A 22,193-nucleotide genomic window follows, 5' to 3' on the forward strand; every position below is an offset into this window, starting at 1 on the left:
TTAACAGGTGCATCAGATCAGCAATTGCAGTAGCCATGTAATCCCAGCTAACAAACACTGGGTCATCCTGAAATATGGCACCGTCATAGAACGCCACCTTTGCCACACGTCTGCTCTGCTCAAACTACAAGTGCCATTATTGTTCAGGAGGAACAACAGCTCAGCCCCAAAGTGGAAGACCATGCAAACTCATAGAAGGGGCCTCTCCTCTGCGACATCACCAGAGGTGGGTAGAGTAGCCAGAAATTGTACTCAAGTAAGAGTAGCGGCACTTCAAAATAATATTACTCAAGTAGAAGTAAAAAGTAGTCATCATCCAAAAAATTACTCCAGTAAGAGTAAAAAAGTACTTGGTGAAAAGACTACGAAGGTACTGAGTAACTGTTTGAACATAATAAATTATTATAAAATAATGTCAAAATTCTGCTATTTCCCAAATAATAAAATAAGAACTGAGTAAAAATAAATAACATCTTTACAAAATAAAGATGCACAAATAACCCAAATCTCAGTTGTTCACCACAAAGCTTTTGAAGCCGATACCTACATTAGGTAACGTGTGTGTTACAGTGACAAGATATACATCGTATATACACTGACAGTATGACACTGCATACTCCAAATAGCACAGCTGATGCTTGTGCGCGTCTCACTTTACCTTGACTGGCCAATCACGGATAGTGGACACAGACTGCTCAGCCAATCAGAGCGCAGCAGGCCTGCCGTGCCTCAGAGACCTGAGTTTGATTCCATGCTGGGGAGAAAGTGATATCAAACCGACACAAAATTTATAAGCTGGTATGTACTGTCAGTTAATGAGATTGTTATACAGTATTTTCATGTGGGATACTTCTTTTAAAATATTATTTTTAATAATTGACACTGCAATTAACATGAACAAGTGTCCATTTAACTGTTATTTTTAAGATCCATAGCACACAGACAGACAGACTGACAGAGAAGTCACTAGATATATAAATAAATAGGGAAGGCACTGTATAATAGATATATAAAAAAACAACTAAGGAGATAGATAGATAGACAGATATATAGATAGATAGACAGACAGACAGGAAAGAAAGGCACTCTATGATAGGCAGACAGGGAAGCTGCTATATAATAATAAAATTACTGTTATTAATATATAGATAGACAGGGAGTTCACTGTATAAAAGACAGACAGAGAAGGCACTGCTAAATGAAAAATGGTACAGCCTTTTTATTAATCAACAGATACTTTAGGAAGGCAAGCAGATAATGAGAGTACAAGTAGATGTGAAAGGCACCAGACAGGCCGATAGATATGGAAGGCACTGTATAACAGATACAAAACTGTCAGAAAAAAACAGAGTATACAATAAATAATATACAGGCAGAGAAGCTTCTTGGTAGGTAGATAAATAGACAGACACGAAAGGCATTATATATGAGTGATAGATAGGAAAGGCACTATATACAAGGCAGAAATGGAAACCAAAAATTAATAATACTATTATTACTACAAAGACAGATAGACAGGGAATTCACTTTATAATAGGCAGACAGCAAAGGCACTATATAAGAAAACAGACAGAGAATGCACTAGACAGCTAGATCTCAGCATTAGCAATATATTAGTTTTATTATATATATATACTGTATATATACACAGTATATGTGTGTGTGTATCTGAGATTTATGTCAATAAAATAAATGGAAAATGATTCAGTCTGTTAATTATTCAACACATGCTGCAGGAAAGCAAGAAGCCCGTTAGAGTACATATAGATCTGAAAGGCACTAGATAGACAGACAAATAGGAAAGCCACTGTATAATAGATGTGGGATGATCTTTTTTAAAAAAAATAAAAATTGAGACTGCAATTAACATGAACAAGTGTCCTTATAACTGTTCTTATTTTTAGGTTCTGTCAGACAGACCACTGAATAATACACAGACAGAGAAGTTACTAGATAGATAAACTGGGAAGGCACTGCATAATAGAAGATATAAAACTGTCAGGAGAAAAACAGACAGATGTGAAAGGCACTATATGACAGGTGCAGAAAGGCAAGCAGGCACTGAGAGGACATTCACATGTGAAAGGCACTAGATAAACGGTAGATAGGGAAGGCACTTATATATATAATAGGCACTCAGAGAAGGCACTAGACAGATACTTAACACTATTAGCTTTATAGTAGTTTCGTTTTATATATAATGTATATACATATTTACAACTTGGAGAATTGTCAAAAAGAAGATACATTAAATCATATATCAATCGACACACGCTGCACGCAGGCAAGCGGGCAGTGAGAATGGCGGTAGATGTGAAAGACGCTAAACAGATTGTATACAACAGGCAAAAAAGGCAACCACTTGATAACAGTATTAGCTGTAATCAATGAAAGCATGAATTAATCAACAGAAATAACCGCGATCGACATTTTAAACTTAACGATTTAAGCAGACGCTTGCAGGCAGGCAGGCAGGCAGAGCGGCGAAAAGCGCAGAACAGCGCCCCCCGAAACGGAAGTGGCAGAAGAGAGACCACATTGGCAGTGGTTTAGCACTACCATAGAGAATGAATGGGAAACGGTTTACGCGGCGGCCACACGGGGCCAATGGATAAAAGTAACGAGTCGAGTGTCGCCCAATGTAGCGGAGTAAGAGTAGCGTTTCTTCTTCACAAATGTACTCAAGTAAAAGTAAAAAGTATGGTGCAGTAAAACTACTCTTAGAAGTACAATTTTTCTTTAAAACAGTTACTCAAGTAAATGTAGCTCGTTACGACCCACCCCTGGACATCACCTACAACAAAGCAACAAGCTGCACAAGAACTGTGCGTTGGGAGCTTCACTAAATGGTTTCCTGCACTCAAGCCTAAGATAACTACAGTATGTACAATGCCACGCATCGGCTGGATTGAGGTAAAGCACCCACCATTAGGCTCTGGAGGAGTGGACATGTGCTCTGGAGTGATCAGTGAGCTTCACTGGCAGTCTGATGGACATATTTGTCTTTTGGCAGATGCCAGAAGAACACTTCTTTCTGAACTGCACAGTGCCTACTCTAAAGTTTGTTGTTGGGGCAATGGGGATAATTGCAGGGTTTGGACTAGTCTCCGTGGTTCCAGTGAGGTGAACTGGTAATGCTACAGTAGAAAAAGACATCTGAGACTACTGTGCACTTCCAACTTTGGAGCAACACTTTGTCTCCTGTGCACAAATGTCCATAAAGACATGGAGGAGCTTGAGTAGCCTGCACAGAACTCAAATCTTAACCCTCTTGAACACCTTTGGGATGATTTGGAACATCAATTGTCAGTCAGGTCTTCTCATCCAACATCAGAAACAAATCTCAGAAATGCTCTTTTGGTGAAAGAACCCAAATGCCCCCACATATCTCCAAATCTTGTGGAGGCTGTTATGGAAGGCCAACTCCATATTAATGCCATGGTTTTGGAATGGGATGTCAAACAAGCTTAAATAGGTGTGACGGTCAGATGTCCACAAACTTTTGGCCAAGTGTTGTAGGTGGAGATACAAAACTAACATTTCATTATAATCGAACAAATACTTAAGCTTTATAGGATTGGCAAAGAGGGAAAACAAATGAAGAATGTATGATAAAAACAATGGAACCTAATAAAATAAAATATATACCATGATTAAAAGAATGACACTTCATAAGCTGATTATGTATTAAATGCAGTAATGTATCGAATATTGTCTGAACTCCAGGCAGGGTGGAGTTGGATGCCATATTTTGACGTTACTTCAGAGGGCATCCAACTGGGTGTCTCTCCCTTCACCGTGCGACCACAGAGTCGATGACTTCATTCTTGGACTACATTTGATTTCTATTTCATTTTTAGTCACCCTTGGTGCCTTCAACGAGTCCAATGGCCTGGTTTGCTGTGGTGACGTCATTTGCCAGACCACCGTGAACTGCACAGGGCCACAAGACTCCTGCTTCTGCAGTAAGTAAGACATTCTTTGGGGGGTTCTTATCTGTCACCACCTGTTTGCTAAATGTTTTCAAGTCGGGCCCAATGGCTTTGTGTGGATATGTGGCCCTTCATCACATTCCCAGTGGGCTCCTTAGCTCCACATTTTGGAGATTTCCAGATGTCTCATTAACTTGCCTTATTTCTTTCTTTTTTTTCCAACTACCCTACAGGTGAAAGTGGGATTTGTGGATGCATCACGAAAAATATTTGTGACTACCCTGCATATGCTGAAGTCCAGTTGGGCTTGAATATTGGAGTGGCGTTAAGGTGCTGCCAGAGCCTCCTGTGCAATTCCTTGAGTAAGCAACTTATTATTAATTTGATGAAAGAATCAGGTTGTGTTCAGATTGGCCCACCAAACAGGTCAGCCTGAGGTCCACGAAGGGCAATCATTTCTTGTTGGACCACTGATGATGGTAATGAGTTGAACTTTTGAGCATTGCTGGTGAGGCCATCAAGGTGGGTGACTGCTGATTTGTCTTTACCTTAAGGTGATAGACTGGAGTTTGAAAACAGAGAGCCATTGGATTATTTGGCAATAAGTCTTAGGGACACCAAAGTGTGTGGCCTGAATATTGTGATGGTGCTATCTCAGAATTTGCTTCTGCTTTCCACATTATAGACTTCATTTTTTTTTTTTGTTTTAATTAATTACTCTATTAAGTAAACACACTGTATGGTGATGGTGTAGTTGTACCGCTGCAAAGCCTTCACTGGTGAATGGATGAAGTCAGCTATTTACGGTTTTTGAAATGGAAATGATTGTTTCACCCTCTTCTGTTATCTCTAAACACTCTGTTTTTAAAGATGTTCATGCCAGAGACAGGCAGTATGTAAAGTGTCATAAAACGACTAAACGTTTTTTACTTAGTTATTTAAAAAAACTGAGCTTTGCTCAATGTCATTAATTGTTTTTTGTATTTTTCTTTTCAGATACTGTTTGCAATACGTGCTTTTCACCTTCTTCCTGGGATACCTGTAACAACGGGATGACGACATGCAGCTCAGCATCTGACGTGTGTGAAACTCTGCTGGAATCGCACAATCTATGTAAGCGTTTTGTCACAAGTGACATGCTAATGAAGCTACAGGCAACCGTGTCTTCATGAATGATCATGCCTTGCCTTAGCCCGTCATCCCATCTAGAACAAGGTCCGTCCCTGAGTGTTTTCCTAAAGATCTCCCAGATGGTGATAACAGAGCTGTAAGAGATAAATGACTACCAAGGTCTGTCCAATATGGGCTGCAGCCCTAATGCCAATGGAAGTCACAAGCCCTTTGGCATGAGATGCCACGGCCCAGCTGCAGAGGTAACCAGTCTTAGCATGGCACCACTGAAGGTACACAGACTTGGCATCAACTTGGATCCAGTCATGCATGACAGCCATGAGGGTTTTTATATGATGTTTGTTGCATAGAAATTGTGCCTCTTTTTATACAATATTATATTGTATATTGTAGATAAATAGGTAAAAAAAGCTCAGATAGATAGATAGAGTGAAAGGCACTATATAATAGATAGATAGAGTGAAAGGCACTATATAATAGATAGATAGATAGAAGTGAAAGGCACTATATAATAGATAGATAGATAGATAGATAGATAGATAGATAGATAGATAGATATGAAAGGCACTATATAATAGATAGATAGATATGAAAGGCACTATATGATAGATAGATAGATAGATAGATAGATAGATAGATAGATAGATAGATAGAAAATAACTGTTGAGTCACCTTTTGAAGGAGCCTACTGACCACCATACTACGTGCTGACTTATTCCATGTGTCTGTGTTTCCCGTCATGAAGAAACGCTTCCTACGTTTTTCTGGAGTTTGCTCTTGATAATTCTCCATCTTGCATACTTGTTTCCTCGTTGAATAACTTATTTTAAGGTCACAGCTCTGATGCTCTGTGCTGTTTCTCTTCATAATTTTGAACATGTCAGTCAGGTCACCTCTTAATTTCCATCTAGCCTATGCCAGGCTGAGGAGTGGTTTGTTCACACAAATAACAGGCTGGGCACACATCACCACACTTGTGCCTCAGGTCACATTTTCTTCCTTTAACTGTTGATTCCATCTCACCTGAAGAAGGGGCCTGAGTTGCCTCGAAAGCTTGCATATTGTAATCTTTTTAGTTAGCCAGTGAAAGGTGTCATTTTGCTTGCCTATTCCCTACATTCATAATGGCTAACACGGTACAACACCCTAGTACTCCAGCTTTGTGCTCTGTTGGCCAGGCTCTCTTTCTCAGGCGTGGGAGTTGATTTGTTTTCAATCCTATTTTTTTGTAAAAAATGGATCTATTTGTATGGAATGATTACAATAAAATCAATAAAATATAAAAAAATGAAAAGGACAATAACTGGAAGCCAATAAACACAAGGCGGAGTTCTAACAACCATCCGTTTGTTATGGTGCCCTTTGCACTAACGTGTTCAGCATGTCATTAGAACAATGTGACGAGAAGAGGCCATTGCTCTCACCAAAGCTTGCCAGTCCTGTCCTAATTCCTCCAAAACAACATCCAGTTGAGATTTAGGGGTTCCTAATGTCCACCACACTACTACTTTACTTATTCTGTGTATGTGGTGTTCTGTAGTCAAACTTTCAAATACTTGTGGAAATGTACCCTTAAAAATGGCGCCACCACTGGAGAGTTTCCTTCATAATTTAAAAAATTTTCATCATGTCAAATCTTAAACTCTCTAAAAATTAAAAAAAAAAAAGAAAACACCATGCCATGTCCTGAGCTGTAAAGTCTCAGCATGCTTTTACAGCTCACTGCTTCCACAGGAAAATAAGGTGTAACCACACAGGAACAGTAGCACTGCTTTGACGCTGGGTGCCACCAGTTTGCACAGCTGAGCAGAGAACTTGCGTATGACAAGGCATGAGGTACCGTGGAAAAGTGCATGGCTTTACGCCAAGTGTAGGTTTTATACATCGCAATTTGAACGTGGAAAAGTTCTTACGCAACATTCCTGTGCCTACGCAGCATTTACTGTATACATGAGGCCCCAGGACCTCAAAGAGAATAGTGTTGGCTGCAGGACCTGCTACTGGTGGAGGTGAGCGGCCGCTGCTCTTGAAATGTTGCCTAAGAACTTTTCCACGTTCAAATCGCGATGTATAAAACCTACACTTGGCGTAAAGCCATGCACTTTTCCACGGTACCTCATGCCTTGTCGTACGCAAGTTCTTCGCTCGGTTTGGCAGACTGGCGACACCCAGCGTCAAAGCAGTGCTACTGTTCCTGTGTGGTTACACCTTATTTTCATGACGCGGCTTTATAAATACACTGAAACTAACCGCATATTGTTTATTAGTGTAACGCATCTGATTGTAATTAACTTGTAACAATATAATGGTCCAGGGAACAGCCATAGTATTCCAAATACCAGAACTGCTTTAGCGTTGTTACTCTCACTGCACCTTCTTCTTCTTCTTCTTCTTCTTCTTTCAGCTGCTCCCGTTAGGAGTTGCCACAGCGGATCATATTTTTCCATATTCCATATAGAATTCTCGTTATACAGCTTCAAGGACACGCTGTCTCAGCCACGGCAAAACGTTTCAAAGCCTTTCCTGTACGGACCTCGCGGTTCAGAAACAGTTTCATCCTAAGAACTCTAAACGCACTCAATCAATTGCTCCTTGTAGAACTGTTAGGACTTATAAGTACAATCACCGCACTGTAAACTTGCACTACAGTTATAATATCGCACAACCTGAGCCACTTTATAAAGCGCGTATTTACATATGAAGACGATATCATTTTTAAGGTGAAATGCAGCAAAATATGTTTATTAAATTATACACATAAAACTTTAACTTCATTTAAATAATCAATATTCTTCACTGGGAGTGTCGTGAAGGATAGAATAATTAAACATGTACTACGAAGATAGTTCAATGTTCCTTAAATGTTTTGAAGAATCGGCGCTAAGCTTACAGATGGCTTAACTTCTATTACAGAGCTGATTGTATGGCGATCGGTTACTTGGGGAAAGAAAAGCAAGGACTGCAGGGGCGGCTACGCCAACATATATTGAATATAAAACAGAAAGAGAAAATAACAACACAGCTAAAAACACAGCGACAAGTTTCGGCAAAAGTTAAATGCTTGTGTCATGAGCACAAGGCAGCTATGCAGTGTCCGCAAAAGACGTGGCCATCCACCGTGTATAAGATACCATATTGACATTGGCGGGCGTGGAAGCCACCGATTCTTTCTCTGCCCAGGGCCGCCACAAGCCTAGAGCCGCCCCTGAGTAGTGCTGCAATAAATGATTTCATCGAAGGTCAATGTCAATGTCAACTTTATTTATATAGCACATTTAAAGCAACATAGGAATGCTGTGGCCAAAGTGCTTTACAATAATAGAATAAAAGAAAAACATACAATTAACATGAATAACATAAATGGAAATAAAATAAATGAACATAAATAATAAACAGAAGTAATGTTACATAATCACAATGAGGAAACCATCAGTATTACTGAAGGTCACGGAATGCAAGTGAATAGAAACGAGTCTTAATTCTCGTTTTGAACAGTTCAATTGTAGACGACTCCTTTATGTGATGAGGTAAAGAGTTCCACAGGCGAGGAGCAGCAGCTGCAAAGGCCCTGTCTCCCTTAGTTTTACACTTGGTACGAGAGACAACAATAGACAACTGACCAGAAGATCTAAGCACTCTGGATGGCTGGTGTAAAACACACAATTCGGATAAATGGGAAGGTCGCGCACAATCACTGCATCGTGAAACCCGTGTTTAATAATGTGCTTTAACTCCTATAATCATGAAAATGATATCACGTCTACATCTCAGTATTTTAGTTATTCAGAGAACTGTAATATTACGAATGTAATGGATTCTGTGTCCAGTCGGAGGAAGAGAGCCGGTTTAAGAAGCAAGTAGTGATTCACACACATAGATCACATACGAGTAGAAGATCAAATACAAAACAAAGCATTTAACGTGCACTTTAATTACGATGTGATTTGAGAAACTGGTTAATTAAACGATTTTAAGATGATGTTTATGATGTTCTACTTTAATGACAAAATAAACTACGTGTTTAAAGTGGAGATTTCGAGATTGAAGTTGACATTTCGTGGTTTTTCCCCACTGTGTGCCTATTTTTTTCTCTCCACCCTAATAAGTTTTCATATGACACTCAGACGGTGGGCTACAACTCGGCTTTTCACGGCGACTTTGATATCTGACCTTTCAAGTTTCTCCAACACGCTATGTCACTCGATCAACTTCCTTTTGTTGATTATTCCACGGTTTAATTAAACAAATTGTATGTTTTTCCTTTGCCTTTGTTATTTGCTGAAATTCTTATATTTTCCCCGTGCTTTTCCCATTGTCTTTTCACAGAAATCTGAGCTTAAGGGCGATTTATATTGATTTGCATATTCAAAGAGGTGTAATTCTGGGAGGAGCTGGGGCGGGACATCAGGCGTGTGCACGAGCGTTACTTTTCACGCTGACCTGGATTTATGTAGCGGAAGAACATTGAAGTTGGAGTACGCACAGATTCCTGCATCTGGATTTTTCTGTGCGTAAGCACATTTTGGCTTTTGTGCTTAAGTCATGTTATAGTGCGAGTTCTACACACGGCGTTATGCATGAGGCCCCTGGTGACAAATGTACCGTGGCAGGCGATGCTTCTATGGACATTAAATAAAATGTTGTTTTCTTGGTGACTTTTAGGATCCCTCTGCATGTCAGTACAACATGGCCGTCCAGGAGATTCTCTGTACCCCCTCTTTAGAGTCCCCTTTACAGCTTATTCTGCTTATGACATCCCTTATGTTTTTTTCTCCATTTCTGTTTTTTGTCATCCACGTGTGTTGATCCTTAACGCCTAAGTTTATAAATGGTTATAAAAAAGGCATCTAGGAGCCCAGGGAAAGGTGCCATATGAACGTATCCATACGTGAAGAGATCATAGTGTGCCACTGCATTGTCCCTTGTGTGTTGTTTTTCTCCTCTACAGTTTGGCTCAATTTCACAAGCTACACCAGACAGTGCATGGCTGCAGGGACGTGTCCCAAAAGTGTGTCCCTCAATTACGGGTATGGAAGTGTCACCAGGCTTTCAGAGTGCTGCAACTCATCTCTATGCAACAATAATGCAGGTTAGAAGGAACGCTTTCACCTTCTTTGTATCGATGTCAGGCAGCGATGATGGATGTTCCAGTTTGTAGTCCAGACCCCTTCTGCTAGTCGCCCTGTTTATTTCTGTGTTCTTCACCCAGGACTTGATGTGTCTAAACTAACTGCCGAAGGAACTTACACTGAGCAATGACAGTTGTTCTTGAATACTTCATTTTCTGTTGTTTTTTACATTTTCATGCACCAACTTCATTCTGGCTCTGTGCCTCTCCGTTGGTCATGCAGATTTTTACAGGTGAATATTGGTCATGAAAGCTATCTTTTTTGTCCTTTTTGGATACCAGTTTCCATATCCAGTGATCCTAATGGGCTGATTTGCTGTGCTGGAAGTGATGGTATGTGTCAAACAACAGTGAGCTGCACGGGTATTCAGGACCACTGCTTTGTATCAGGTTAGTACCCTGACAGTGACGTGTTCATTATGTTTCAGGCATGTTCTTTGTTATCTCATCCATGGTGACCCATTTTAGTAGAAAGGTTGTCCTGCAGATGAATCTCCTGTATGGTGCCCTTTCAGTTGGTGCATGTGACTTAATTGTGCGTGTGATGCCAGTAAGTGTTTATGTGGAGGTGAAATGGCAGAAATTATCAACACGATCTAATCAAAGTTGGGAATCAGTAAATGTTAATCATGGAATGGTTTGCTCAAAATGTATTCTAAAATACTAAGAATCCTTTGCAGTGGAGTGGACTGTGATGTTCTGATCATGGAGCACTAGAGGAGCTGAAGAAACAGTTGAGAGGCAACCAACTGATCCTTCTTAGTAACAGATGACAATAATAGGATTGGATTGGCCCACAGAATTAGCACAGATAAAGTCTGACATCTAGTGGAGGCTAAGGTGAAGTGCGCTCACTTGGAAACCTGCACTGATGTTTGAATTGGAGCAAACCAGGCATACTACCAAGAGATGACCATGACAGCTTTGACAACCTGGCCAAACTGAGTGCACCCGAGGAACAAAATGGCCGCTCACTGTCAGTAAACAGGATTATGGCTTTCCAGCGAATCTGAAGTTTGTTACATAAAGAATAGCTGAATGTATGGAGCATCTTCAGACTTGTTTTTCTGATCTAAATCACAGCAGAACCTTTGATTAAGAGAAACATTTGTGAAACTGCGCTGTCTCATGACCAGTAAAATATGTGCCTTTGATGTAGGAAGAAGGCTGTTTAGAATATATAAACTAAACATTTCTGGCAATTTTCATCACATCTGCACCTTTGTGGCTGTGCCAAGGCAGGGACTACAATTCCCATCATTCAGCAGGAGTGCACTGGAGCTGATGGGAGGACGTCTTGATTAGCGCACCTTTATTAATTTTTATGGAATTTACAGGACGAATTTCCAATCTATACATTGATCAAATACAGGTTTTTAAAACTCAAATTATACGTTTTTGTTTTAGTGTAAATTGTTAAACTCCAAAATTTTTCCTTTTATGCTGCAACACCATCCTTGCTTCCTATGGCACCGCTGTTTTTTACCGTTTTTTCTGTTGTCACTGCCATTCTCCCACATAGGCTTTGTGCTGCCTGTGACGTCACCAGAGTGACAGTTTATAAATATCTGAGTTTAAGGAATGGATCTCAGACTCAGATCTTCTCAAACCTTTTGTTCTTGTAGACTCTCCATTTTTTGATCTCTTCCTCTCAGTGTGGACATCTGATTTTGGATTACATTTCCAGTTTGTTTCAAAGGCAGCCTTGGCTTTTGAGTCTGACCTTAGCTTGATTTTTGACTGTACATTATCTCCTGGTCCATACAGAAAGTGAGCAGGAAAAATATCAGTCTTCCATGATTGTATCATTTTCTGATTTTTTGTATTATTATCATACTTTTATCTTTGTATTATTTTACACTGAAACTTGCTCCAGTGCAGAAACATTTAGAGGAGGAACAGGAATTCCGTCAATTAATCATCAGCAGATAATGGGAAAAAGCCATCCATCTCTTAGGAATAATCTGAAGGCTTCCCTGTCATTACATCCATATACACACATGGAGGACATTTGCTTGATGAATTTCTCTTTCAGGTGGAGTTTCCTGTTCGCCTTCATTTGGTGTTTTTTTTTCAGGCTGCCTGCCCATGAACTTTTTCTGTGGTTCTTATTGAATCTTAAACTGGGCTCAGCCATGACTAGGCTGGATAACAAAGATGGTGTTTTCACAGTGAATGTCGCCTCACTTCTGGTTTTCTTCCACAGATGATGGCTCTCTTGTATACCAGGGCTGCACCTCAGGAAGTGTCTGTGAAGATCCGTCCAACTTAAGAAGTCTCTTCCAAATATCTCTGACTTCTCCGCTTCACTGTTGTCAAGAAAATCTCTGCAATAACCTCAGTAAGGAGTCTGGTGTGGCAAAGAGCGGGCAATCACTCTGTTTAGGGCCCAGTGAGGTGGCACAGAGGCACAGCAGGTCAACTCTGCCAGCTCACAGCAGTATGGCGGTCGCCTCTGCCTCTCTTTGTCAGATTTCTGGGGGTTTCCGAACTGCTGTAGTTAAGGGTACTCCATGTCTAGCACAGTCTTCTTGCACTGACATTTCTAAATATGACATCCATAATATCAATGAATCTGTTAAGGCAACTAGTTGTTCTAGTTGAAGATTAGTCTGAAAATAAAAATGCATTGTAAATAAAAATGCATGAAAAATTCATACACAACCTTTAGATGTAAAAGTAAAAGGAGTAACACATTAAAAATAGCTTGATGTAATACTAGAAGTAACAAAAAAAGCAAGAGAGTTAGAGTTGTATGTAGAGGAGCATAATTATGATATTATAGTAATAACGGAAACCTGGCTAAATAACAAAGATGGGGGTGAGTGCAAGACAGAGGGATACACATTATTAGGGAAGATAGACAGAACAGAAAAGGAGGCGAGGTTGCTGTTAATACCAAACAGAATTTAAACGCAAGTCCTCTTCAGTTGGACGATGAGCCCCATCTTAGTGAGGACATCTGGACTTATCTGGAAAGCATTAGGGAAATAGGCCTTATTATAGGTGTGTTATAGACGGCCTAATGCAGACAGTAATGCACATCTTTTTAGGAATTTTAAAAAGGCAAGTTTACAGGGGGATATTATAGTCATGGGGGACTTTAACTGCCAACATATTAACTGGAATAACCTTACAAATGGTGGAACACAAGAGAAAAAGTTTTCAGAAATAATCAGTGACTGCTTTTAACAAAGTATGTTGAAGCAACAACACGGGGTGAAGCCTGTATGGATTTAATAGTCTGTAATAATCAGGACAGAATTGAGGGTGTTGAGGTTATTGGGCTGCTAAGGTCATGTGACCAGAATATAACACAGTTCTCAGTGTTCTGTAAGAGAGCAAATGCAAAGACTAAAACTGCTAATTTTAACTTCGGTAGGGTAAATTTTAAAAAATGCAGCAAAGTCTAAGGAGGATAGACTGGGATAAGCTTTTAAGTGTGGAGACAGTCGAGGAGCAGTGGAACAGGTTTAAAAATGTAATGCAGGTCAGATACAGACCTAAATTTGGAATTAATTGGAGATTTAAAACAAAACTCTGCAGTGGGTAAACAAAGAGTTAAAAAAACAAGCAGCAAAAAAAAACTACAACGTGTAAGATGAATAACTGCAAAGTGAATCGTAAGGTATATGAGAACAAGAGGGCAACCATTAAGAAGGATATCAGGGAGGCTAGAAGACAGTTGGAGAGAAATAGAGCAGATAAGGTGAGAGACGACCCCAAGAGATAATTTAGTAGTAAAACGACAGTCAAGGATGAGGTGAAATGCACCAGGAATAGTAAAGGAGAACTAAAAGATACAGACAGTGAAATAGCAGATGCAATAAATGTACATTCTTCTGAGGTCTTCACAAGTGAGCAAGTGGCAAGCATACAGGCCTGTTCTGATATGTAGCAGAGGAAGTTGAACATCAGTAAATGTAAAGTATTACTCATTGGAAGTAAAAATGTTAGGTTACAACATACAATAGAAGATCTGAAAATTGAGAGTCCAGCCTTATGAGGAGGATTTAAGGAGTCATAGTGGACTCTAAGATATCAACTTCCAGACAGTGTTCATATAGCACCTTGATGTGTGCAGTACAAGTCACAGGAGGTTCTGCTCAAGCTTTATAACACACTGGTGAGGCCTCATCTGGAGTCTTGGGTCCAGTTTTGGTCTCCATAAAGACACAGCAGCACTAGAGAAGGTCCAGAGAAGAGCGACTAGGCTGAGTCAGGGCTACAGGGGATGAGTTAAGAGGAAAGATTCAAAGAGCTGAGCCTTTACAGTTCAAGCAAAAGAAGATTAAGAGGAGATCTGAGTGAAGTGTTTACAATTATGAAGGGCATTAGACCAGTGGATCGAGACTTGTATTTTAAAATGAGTTCATCAAGAACATGGGGACACAGTTGGAAACTTCTTATGGGTAAATTATTCACAAACATTAGGAAGTTTTTCTTTAAACGAAGAACCACAGACACTTGGAATAAGCTACCAAGTAGCATTGGTAGAAAGTAAGACTTTAGGGACTTTCAAAGCTCGACTTGATGTTTTTTTAGAAGAATTAAGTGCACACAGAGGAAACCCACCAGGAAAACATACAAAGTCCCCCCCTACATGTTTAATTATTTACAGTATATATCATTTAAATGACGTTGACAATTTGTCTTTAAAATATAATATACATGTTTTAATTCATTGCATAATAAAAATGATATGAAGTATACATCCTAGTAGTCTAACGGCACACAGCGCCAAGAGGATAACTGTTGGAAATCTAAATCAACTTAGAAGCCAGTCATCCTCTTTAAATATGTGCTCTCTTCTATTGAATTGAACTGAATTCCTTTATTGTCATTGTGTGCTACAATGAGATTCAATATGTAACTCCTCCATAAACTATTTTCCCTATAAAATGATAATAATAATATGGTAAAAAACAATGAAAAATATACACTATGACAGTACAAGTGCAGGCAGGTCCTTCAGTGTTATGGCCCCTCAACTCTGGAACTCTCCTCCTCAGTCTCTCTCAGATTGCTCCTCTTTCTCCACCTTTAAATCTCAACTCAAAACTTTCCTCTTCTACAAACTTTTGTCTTCTGTGTGATTTTTTTTTTTTTTACTGTGCATATAAAGCGACATTGGGTTTGTGAAAGGCGCTCTATAAATACAACTTATTGTTATTATTATTTACATATAGTGCAGATAGCGCAAATGGTTCATGAAATGGCTCGGGTTGTACAATAGTCCAGTTGTAGTGCAAGTTTTCAGTGAGGAAATTGTAATTCTAAGTACAAACAATTCAGCCGGGACCACTTGATTGGCTGATTGAGTTCGCTTGTAGCTCTTGGGGTAAAACTGTTTCTGAGCCTCAAGGTCTGTGCAGGAAAAGATCCGAAGCGTTTGCTAGATGGGAGAAGTTCAAATAGACTGAGATTTCCCATCATCTGCTGCTGAGCTGTGATACCACACAGGGATACAATGGGTTAAAATACTCTGGGTGGAGCACGGAGAATAACAATGCTAAAGCGGCTGCGGTATGTTGAATTAGGAATAATTGGCCATTCCATGCACTATTATATCGTTACTGAGTGATTACAATTATGTGATCAAAATTTGTAAACAGGTCATTTCAGTGTATTTTATAAAGTCTGAGTCATGGATATGCAAATCTAAAAAAGAAAGGGAAATGACACAGAAACAGTAGCACTTCTTTGACGTTGGGTGGCACCCTTTACAAAACCAAGCTGAAATGTGCATACGCATGGTCTGACGCTACCACAAAAATGTCTGTGTCTTTAAACCAAGATTACTTTTTACACGTATATCAAAGTGAGCGTGGAAATGTGCGTACACAACATTTTTGTGCATACGCGCTGTTTATACATGAGGCCCCTTGTGAACATAGGAGGAATATACAAACTCCACAAGTGATGTGCCCCCTAGTCTGTAGAGCTATTAAACAGCAGGTCTAACTATTGTGCCACCCTGTTAACATTGTCACTTGAAATGCTGAAAAAGAGAGAAAAACGACAACATGTTAAAGTCAGATGGACAGGCCGAGCCCTGGACAGACAGTAACGTGTTTGCATTGCTGTTTCAGATTCAACTCTCATTTGTAACGAGTGTCTTTCTCCCTTCCCGTGGGTGAACTGTGTGAACAGAATTGCATCGTGTGGCTCTCAGGCCGCTGCCTGTGCCACGGTGGAGCAGTCGTTTAGCGCAGGTAAGTGAACCGAGGGCCACCACGGTGACTTGTTGTGCCATGTCAGTGGACTCGTGTATTCCTGGTGTTGGTCCGGTCACAATGAATTCTTTGGTGTGCAGCTCCTTCTGATCTCCCTTCATATCACCCACTTGAAAGAAATGGACATGATATTAAAAAAAGTGCTTAATGTTTCTATGCTTTGAAAGAAGAATATCATTTTGAGAGAGCTTAAGTTTGTGAGATGCATCTTAGGGAATGCACTTGACTCAGAAGATAGCAGGGACAGAGCAGTGACACTTGGAAGACAGTGAGCTTCATCATGGATGTCAATCATGGAGTAGATTGGAATTTGCTGAAAATAAAGTAAGGAAACCCGCTAAACAGTGAAGCACAAGAACAGACATCTATAGAAGTGGCCATTGATCAGCAGGGACAGACAGCCTGCTTAAAGCTATTGTCTTCTCTAATGATAGAAACCACTGAACGGTTAGGATCAGGGGGATGTTTCACTCTGTTTTAACTGAGCTGCTGGTCTCCCACAAGAGCTGAGTGCTTCAAGAGAAGCGGCTCATATCAGACCTTTGGAGTTCAAACTGCCAATCCTCGCAGTACACAGCATCCTGAGCTTTGCACTTGTGAGGAGGTCCGTAATCTGCCCGTAGCTCCAGATCAGGTTCAAGAAGTGACTAAGAACCTGGAGAGTTTCAGCAGCTAGGAGTGAGTAGGCTGAAAACCAGTCAGACAAAGCGACATTTACTCCTGACTGATTCATAAGAGACAAGGATGAAAAATCTGTAAAACTTAGCTGATGGCCAATCATTTGAAAGAACAGAGCAGATGCTGGTCATCCATCCTCAGGCACCTTAATGGGCATCATAGGGACATCACAGGGACAATAATGAAGGCAGTTATTGAGGAGAAATCAGTCATTAGATGGTGGCGTTTTAGCCTACAGGACACCAATGTTAGGTAGCAGCAGTGATGGTGCCGGAGGGCATGTTATAGTCCTTGACTTCACACGAGTTTGGCACTGGACTGTCAAAGTACAAAAGTCAGAGCGCAATGTGCTGAGGGACACGGAGTGAGTGTAGAGAGGAGTGGGTTGTGCTGCTGAGGCCCAGAACAGGTGGGAGGAAGTCTGGAGCATCCAGCTAAATTGTGTGGCCGCCCAGTCACGATTTAAGGGGTAACTGAATCACTTAACTGGTAACTGGTGTAGCCAAACTCACATGCTTTAGGCCAGTCTCAACCAAACTGGGTGTTAGGAAAGAGCAGTGGATGGGCATCAAGCTGTAAACCAGTTTGCTGTGCTGCATCATGGGAAGCAGTCCATACAGTAGGAAGCCATGGCATGTTACCAGTATGAGACTTGATGTCGTACTTCAGTCAGTCTGCTCAGTGATGTCCTCATGTATCCCTCTTGTTCTGTGATTTACTAGCTCATTGAGCCATTTAAACCAACTCACGTGTGACTTCTTCTTGTCAGATTTTCTTTCTAACAGCACCACTCAGCAATACTGCACAGTCCCTGCCATCTGCAATACCAGCGTGTCTGTCAGGGACGGAGCAGGAAGCTACACATGGAACGTGCAGTGCTGCGCCTCAAATCTGTGCAACACGGGGAGCGGTAAGTGTCAACGCCAAACAGTTAGGTTCTCATGTCCTCGGGGCGTGTGGTGCAGGACACTCACTTCTTTCTGCTCAAACACTTTATATTTCTATGCAGAAATATTTACTTATAACCCTGTGTGTGATTCTTTATTTCTTTTAATTTAGCTAACGTGTCCCTCGAGCCAAACGGGCTGGTGTGCTGCTCAGGAAATGACGGCACCTGCCAGGCGACGGTGACTTGCACGGGCAGCCAGAACTATTGCTTCATGTCAGGTGTGTAAGTGTGAGGCTTTGTTTGCTTGTCACCTTGTCTACCGACTGAGGACCTGAACTGTAAACCCAAGCATGTCTGCCTACCCGTCTGAGCTGGAAATGTGACCTGAAATCAGAAATCCAAATGCAGTTCAGTGGCCACTGGACAAGTGCAGAGCAGCGAGAAGACAATTTGAGAAATTCCCAGCTTTATCTGATCTGCTATGTTCATGAAATGCTGTGCTGTGTCTGCACTGTTGACACTGTGAACTCATTTGTTTTTTATATTTTTGACTTGCAGGTGATGGATCAGTTAGCTACCAGGGATGTGCTTCACTAAACGTGTGTGAGAATCCTGCAAATGTGTCCTCCATCTTGGCAATTTCTGTCCCTTCACAGATTCTCTGCTGCCAAGGAAGCTTCTGCAACAAAGCCAGTGAGCATCATTGTGATCGCAGACTGCTTTGAAAGAGAGCCGCTCGGTGTGACAACGCCAGTGCGTTTCTGTTGTAATGAGAGTTCACGCTCTCCAGTTCTTGTGGTGCTTACTGCTGCCTGTAGCGTCCATTAGTCAGTTGTCTCTGTGCCTGAGGCTTCGTTCACACTAACATGGTTTGATAACGCACCTTTTTCCAGGTCATTTTGTCCTTCCATCCACACTAAAATGGCATTTTCAGCCCCTCAAAATGAATCATTTCAAAAACGTGCCTCAAAATGTCTAACTGAAAACTGCAGGTCTTGTGATGAATGTAAAAACAGAGCGTTCAGAAATGCTGCCGCCTGCTTGTCGTGTCGAGATGATGGCCTTTGTGACCTCAATGCGTTGACCACATCAGTCGACGGCTACTGTGCCTCAGACCCCCTAACTGTATTTACTTTGTCAGGACTCTCAGTCTGGAGTCTTATGGCTTCAGCTACCTTATTCTTGTGTGTAAAGTTTAACAGCGTAGAGAATCGTCTGTCTGCTTTGGTGTTTTCTTCAGGCTGCTATTTGTTTCTCTCCTTGTTTGCGTTTCGATCGACTTTGTGAACAAACATCCGTTTTGGCTAACAGACTAACACACACTGAAGTGTGACAGACACAATCTGAAAGCACCAGTGGGGATGAGAAACGTTTGAAACAAAAACAGGTTAGTGTGGACTAAGCCTCAGTGTCACCGGCTGTCCCAGTGGTGGTCTGGTGTCCCATGCAGGTCCCGTTCCTCTGTTTCATTCATTGTCCCATGCTGATCTGGCACCACTTGATGGTGCTGTCTTCCCCACAAGTCCCCTTGTGGACGTTGTCCTCTTATCGTCCGCTCTTGTTAACACTGGAAGGACTCACACAGCTCGTAAGAATTACAATCTCCTCAAACATCAGTTATCAGTTATTGTTTCAAACGCAGCCATTACTGCAGTTAAACACCATTTTGTTGGCTTTCCATTTTAGGCTCTATCTCTATCTGTAATGAGTGTTACTCTCCATATTCCTGGTACACTTGTCTGAGCAGCCTTATCACCTGCACCTCCCCAAACTCCTCCTGCTCAAGTGACGTCAAGTCATTCTCAGGTGGGCATTTCTCACTTGTGTCATGAGGTTCTTTCTCTATCTGTGTGTCACTGCCCACTTGTAACGTACGTCTTTATTTTTTTTGCAGTTGGATACGGTTACCCCTCTTTCCGGAGACAATGTGCAGCCCCAGCGAATTGCAACATCAGTGCATCCGTTAACTATGGATTAGGGAGCAACAGCTGGACTTCACAGTGCTGCCAATCCGACGTTTGCAACACTCAACCAGGTAAAGTGCTCAAAAGGCGTAAGGCGCTGATCTTTCTTGCAACAATTCATTGATTTCCCGATCCACCTACTGCAAGTCCAAGTCACACACGTGTTCAGCCATAGCGGGTCAATGTGTCACTCATCCACCAAACCAGTGGGAATAGGGGCTTGCAGAATTCTTGCTATCCTGAACTGGCTTTGTGAATTTGACTTTGACACCTGCATGGACTCAGGCTGCTGAAATCTGAATCCAGTCCCTTGGATCTGTGAGGCATTGATGGTAATGGTTCCATAATCCAGCATCCCCAAACTCCCATGATTCAATTCAGGGTCATAGGGGGCTGCTGCCTATCTCAGCAGCACTGGGCTTAAAGAAGGGAAAATCCTTGAATAGGGTGCTGGTCCATCTCAGGGTCCATTCACCCACACACTTGTACTGATACTGATGGAGTCACTTAGTCAACCACACCTAAGCTGTCCTGAAAGTGGATGGACCACCGGGTGACGTATTCTGACAGCCAGAAATCGAACTGAACAGAGTCAGACTGCCATTATTATCAAATTCTCAAGGGAGTCCGATTGGAGATCAGTGGTGCCCAGTTAGTGGAAGACACGATTCGTTAAGTTTCTCCTTCATTCATCATGAGAGCTTTAGTCTTGGTGGGCCTGCTTTACAGGAGTGCAGGGGCCTTTGGATGGCTTCACTCTTCTCCAACCTTTGAAGCCCTCACATTATTAATCATGGCGGTGCCCTCTGTGTGGTGCCTTGAGGTGACTGTCATGAGGTGATCTGGGTGGAGATGCTGAGAGCGTGAGGTGAACAGAGCTGAAGTTCTAGGTGACAACTGAACAAGTCTGCTGAGGTTGGTTTCATCCTGTACTTTTTGATCCCCAGTTTTCATATCCAGTGACCCGAATGGACAGGTCTGCTGCCAAGGAAGTGACCCTTCCTGCTCAAGTTTGGTCACCTGTACAGGTGATCAGGCCTACTGCTTCACATCAGGTATGGTTCACACGTGTCAGCATTGCAACTTGCTGGTTTTTGATCAGTCTTTAATTGTGCTGACTGTTGTTGTTTTGGTTTTTGTTTTTTTGCTTTGTTTTACTTTTTTAACTAAAGCTGATCTCATTCTCTGTACCCTGCGACATATGAATGGCATCTTTTCTTTATTAATAGTCAAATTGCTTTGTAGAAGCGCAATCCCTCCCAAAGAACGTGCTTTTGATAAAAAGTCTTGATTGACTTGTTCTCTTACTCGGTGGGACAAAGCTGGACAGCCTGTGACTCCCCATAGCTGAAACGTTTGGTTTGTTGTAGGCTAATGAGTTTGTCCAGGTGTGTAATACAGTATTTTAAAATAAAGACATTTTAATGGACATCTCCACTGTCTCCTAATCAAACTTTAAAGACCCCCCCACCATCACAATACACTCCAGCTCGTAGTAACACAAGGCTGTTCAAACACTGAGGTCATGAAGGAAAATTCACTCCGTCAGAGTCCATGGGTGAAAAGAGCCTACATGGGCAGCAGCAGATAACGAAAATGAGAACATCGTATGCTGGTCTACGCTGTACCACCACAAAAACACCATGTGCACCATGAAGCAGAATTATATGGAGGATGTTGACTCCATTGCTAGACAAAGAAGTCAATGAGCCTCTCATTGTGGTGGAAGGCAAAATCATCGCCATCCTTCTCAGATGTCCCACGAGTGATTGACTGAGTTCACATCTGAGTGAAGTGAGTCATCCTGGAAGGCTACAAGATGATGTGAAGATGATCACTCAGAACCTTGAAATGGGATGACTGAACTCAAACTGGTGGCAGGAGTGCTTCATACATTTTAACCCCTGTGATATCCCACATTCTCAGCTGAAGGTCCAGCTCACACCTTGGTATCTGATGGTTGATTTTAGCTGGTTCTGCTGCTTAGCCACGTACTATGAATTATCATGCCGATTTCTTAAGGATCCTCAATTGTGTGTGTCCAGCTATTGTCCTTACCCAGCTCTGTGTCAACATCAGCATACTGAACTAGTCATTTCAGTAAACGGCAGGCCACACCGCCAGAGTGTATTCATTTTACAGCAATGAGGCTCACTGCTGGTCCTGTTTGGATTCCATTGTCACCTGGTTGTCCAAGTGATTAGTGAATTTACAATTAATCGGGAATTTGAACCC

At 41.5% G+C, this 22,193-nt stretch overlaps 1 protein-coding gene and 1 long non-coding RNA gene across 2 annotated transcripts in view; both read left to right on the plus strand.

Moving 5' to 3' along the window:
- The first annotated feature begins 3,874 nt into the window (after positions 1-3,874).
- On the plus strand, positions 3,875-4,974 carry LOC120519679. Its single transcript, XR_005631622.1, has 3 exons — positions 3,875-3,965; positions 4,166-4,294; positions 4,929-4,974. It is a non-coding gene; the product is annotated as an uncharacterized LOC120519679 (long non-coding RNA).
- A 10-nt stretch (positions 4,975-4,984) lies between these two features.
- Positions 4,985-22,193, plus strand: part of LOC120517732 — a 154,726-nt gene continuing 137,517 nt past the window's right edge. The window contains exons 1-11 of the mRNA XM_039740230.1: positions 4,985-5,045; positions 10,012-10,152; positions 10,474-10,581; positions 12,398-12,532; positions 16,284-16,406; positions 17,875-18,015; positions 18,165-18,272; positions 18,553-18,687; positions 19,681-19,800; positions 19,889-20,029; positions 20,906-21,013. Coding sequence (XP_039596164.1) covers positions 4,985-5,045; positions 10,012-10,152; positions 10,474-10,581; positions 12,398-12,532; positions 16,284-16,406; positions 17,875-18,015; positions 18,165-18,272; positions 18,553-18,687; positions 19,681-19,800; positions 19,889-20,029; positions 20,906-21,013 — 1,321 coding nt within the window. The remainder of the gene's footprint in view (positions 5,046-10,011; positions 10,153-10,473; positions 10,582-12,397; positions 12,533-16,283; positions 16,407-17,874; positions 18,016-18,164; positions 18,273-18,552; positions 18,688-19,680; positions 19,801-19,888; positions 20,030-20,905; positions 21,014-22,193) is intronic.

Source organism: Polypterus senegalus, chromosome 1 (genome assembly GCF_016835505.1).
Source record: "Polypterus senegalus isolate Bchr_013 chromosome 1, ASM1683550v1, whole genome shotgun sequence".
Lineage (NCBI taxonomy): Eukaryota > Metazoa > Chordata > Cladistia > Polypteriformes > Polypteridae > Polypterus > Polypterus senegalus.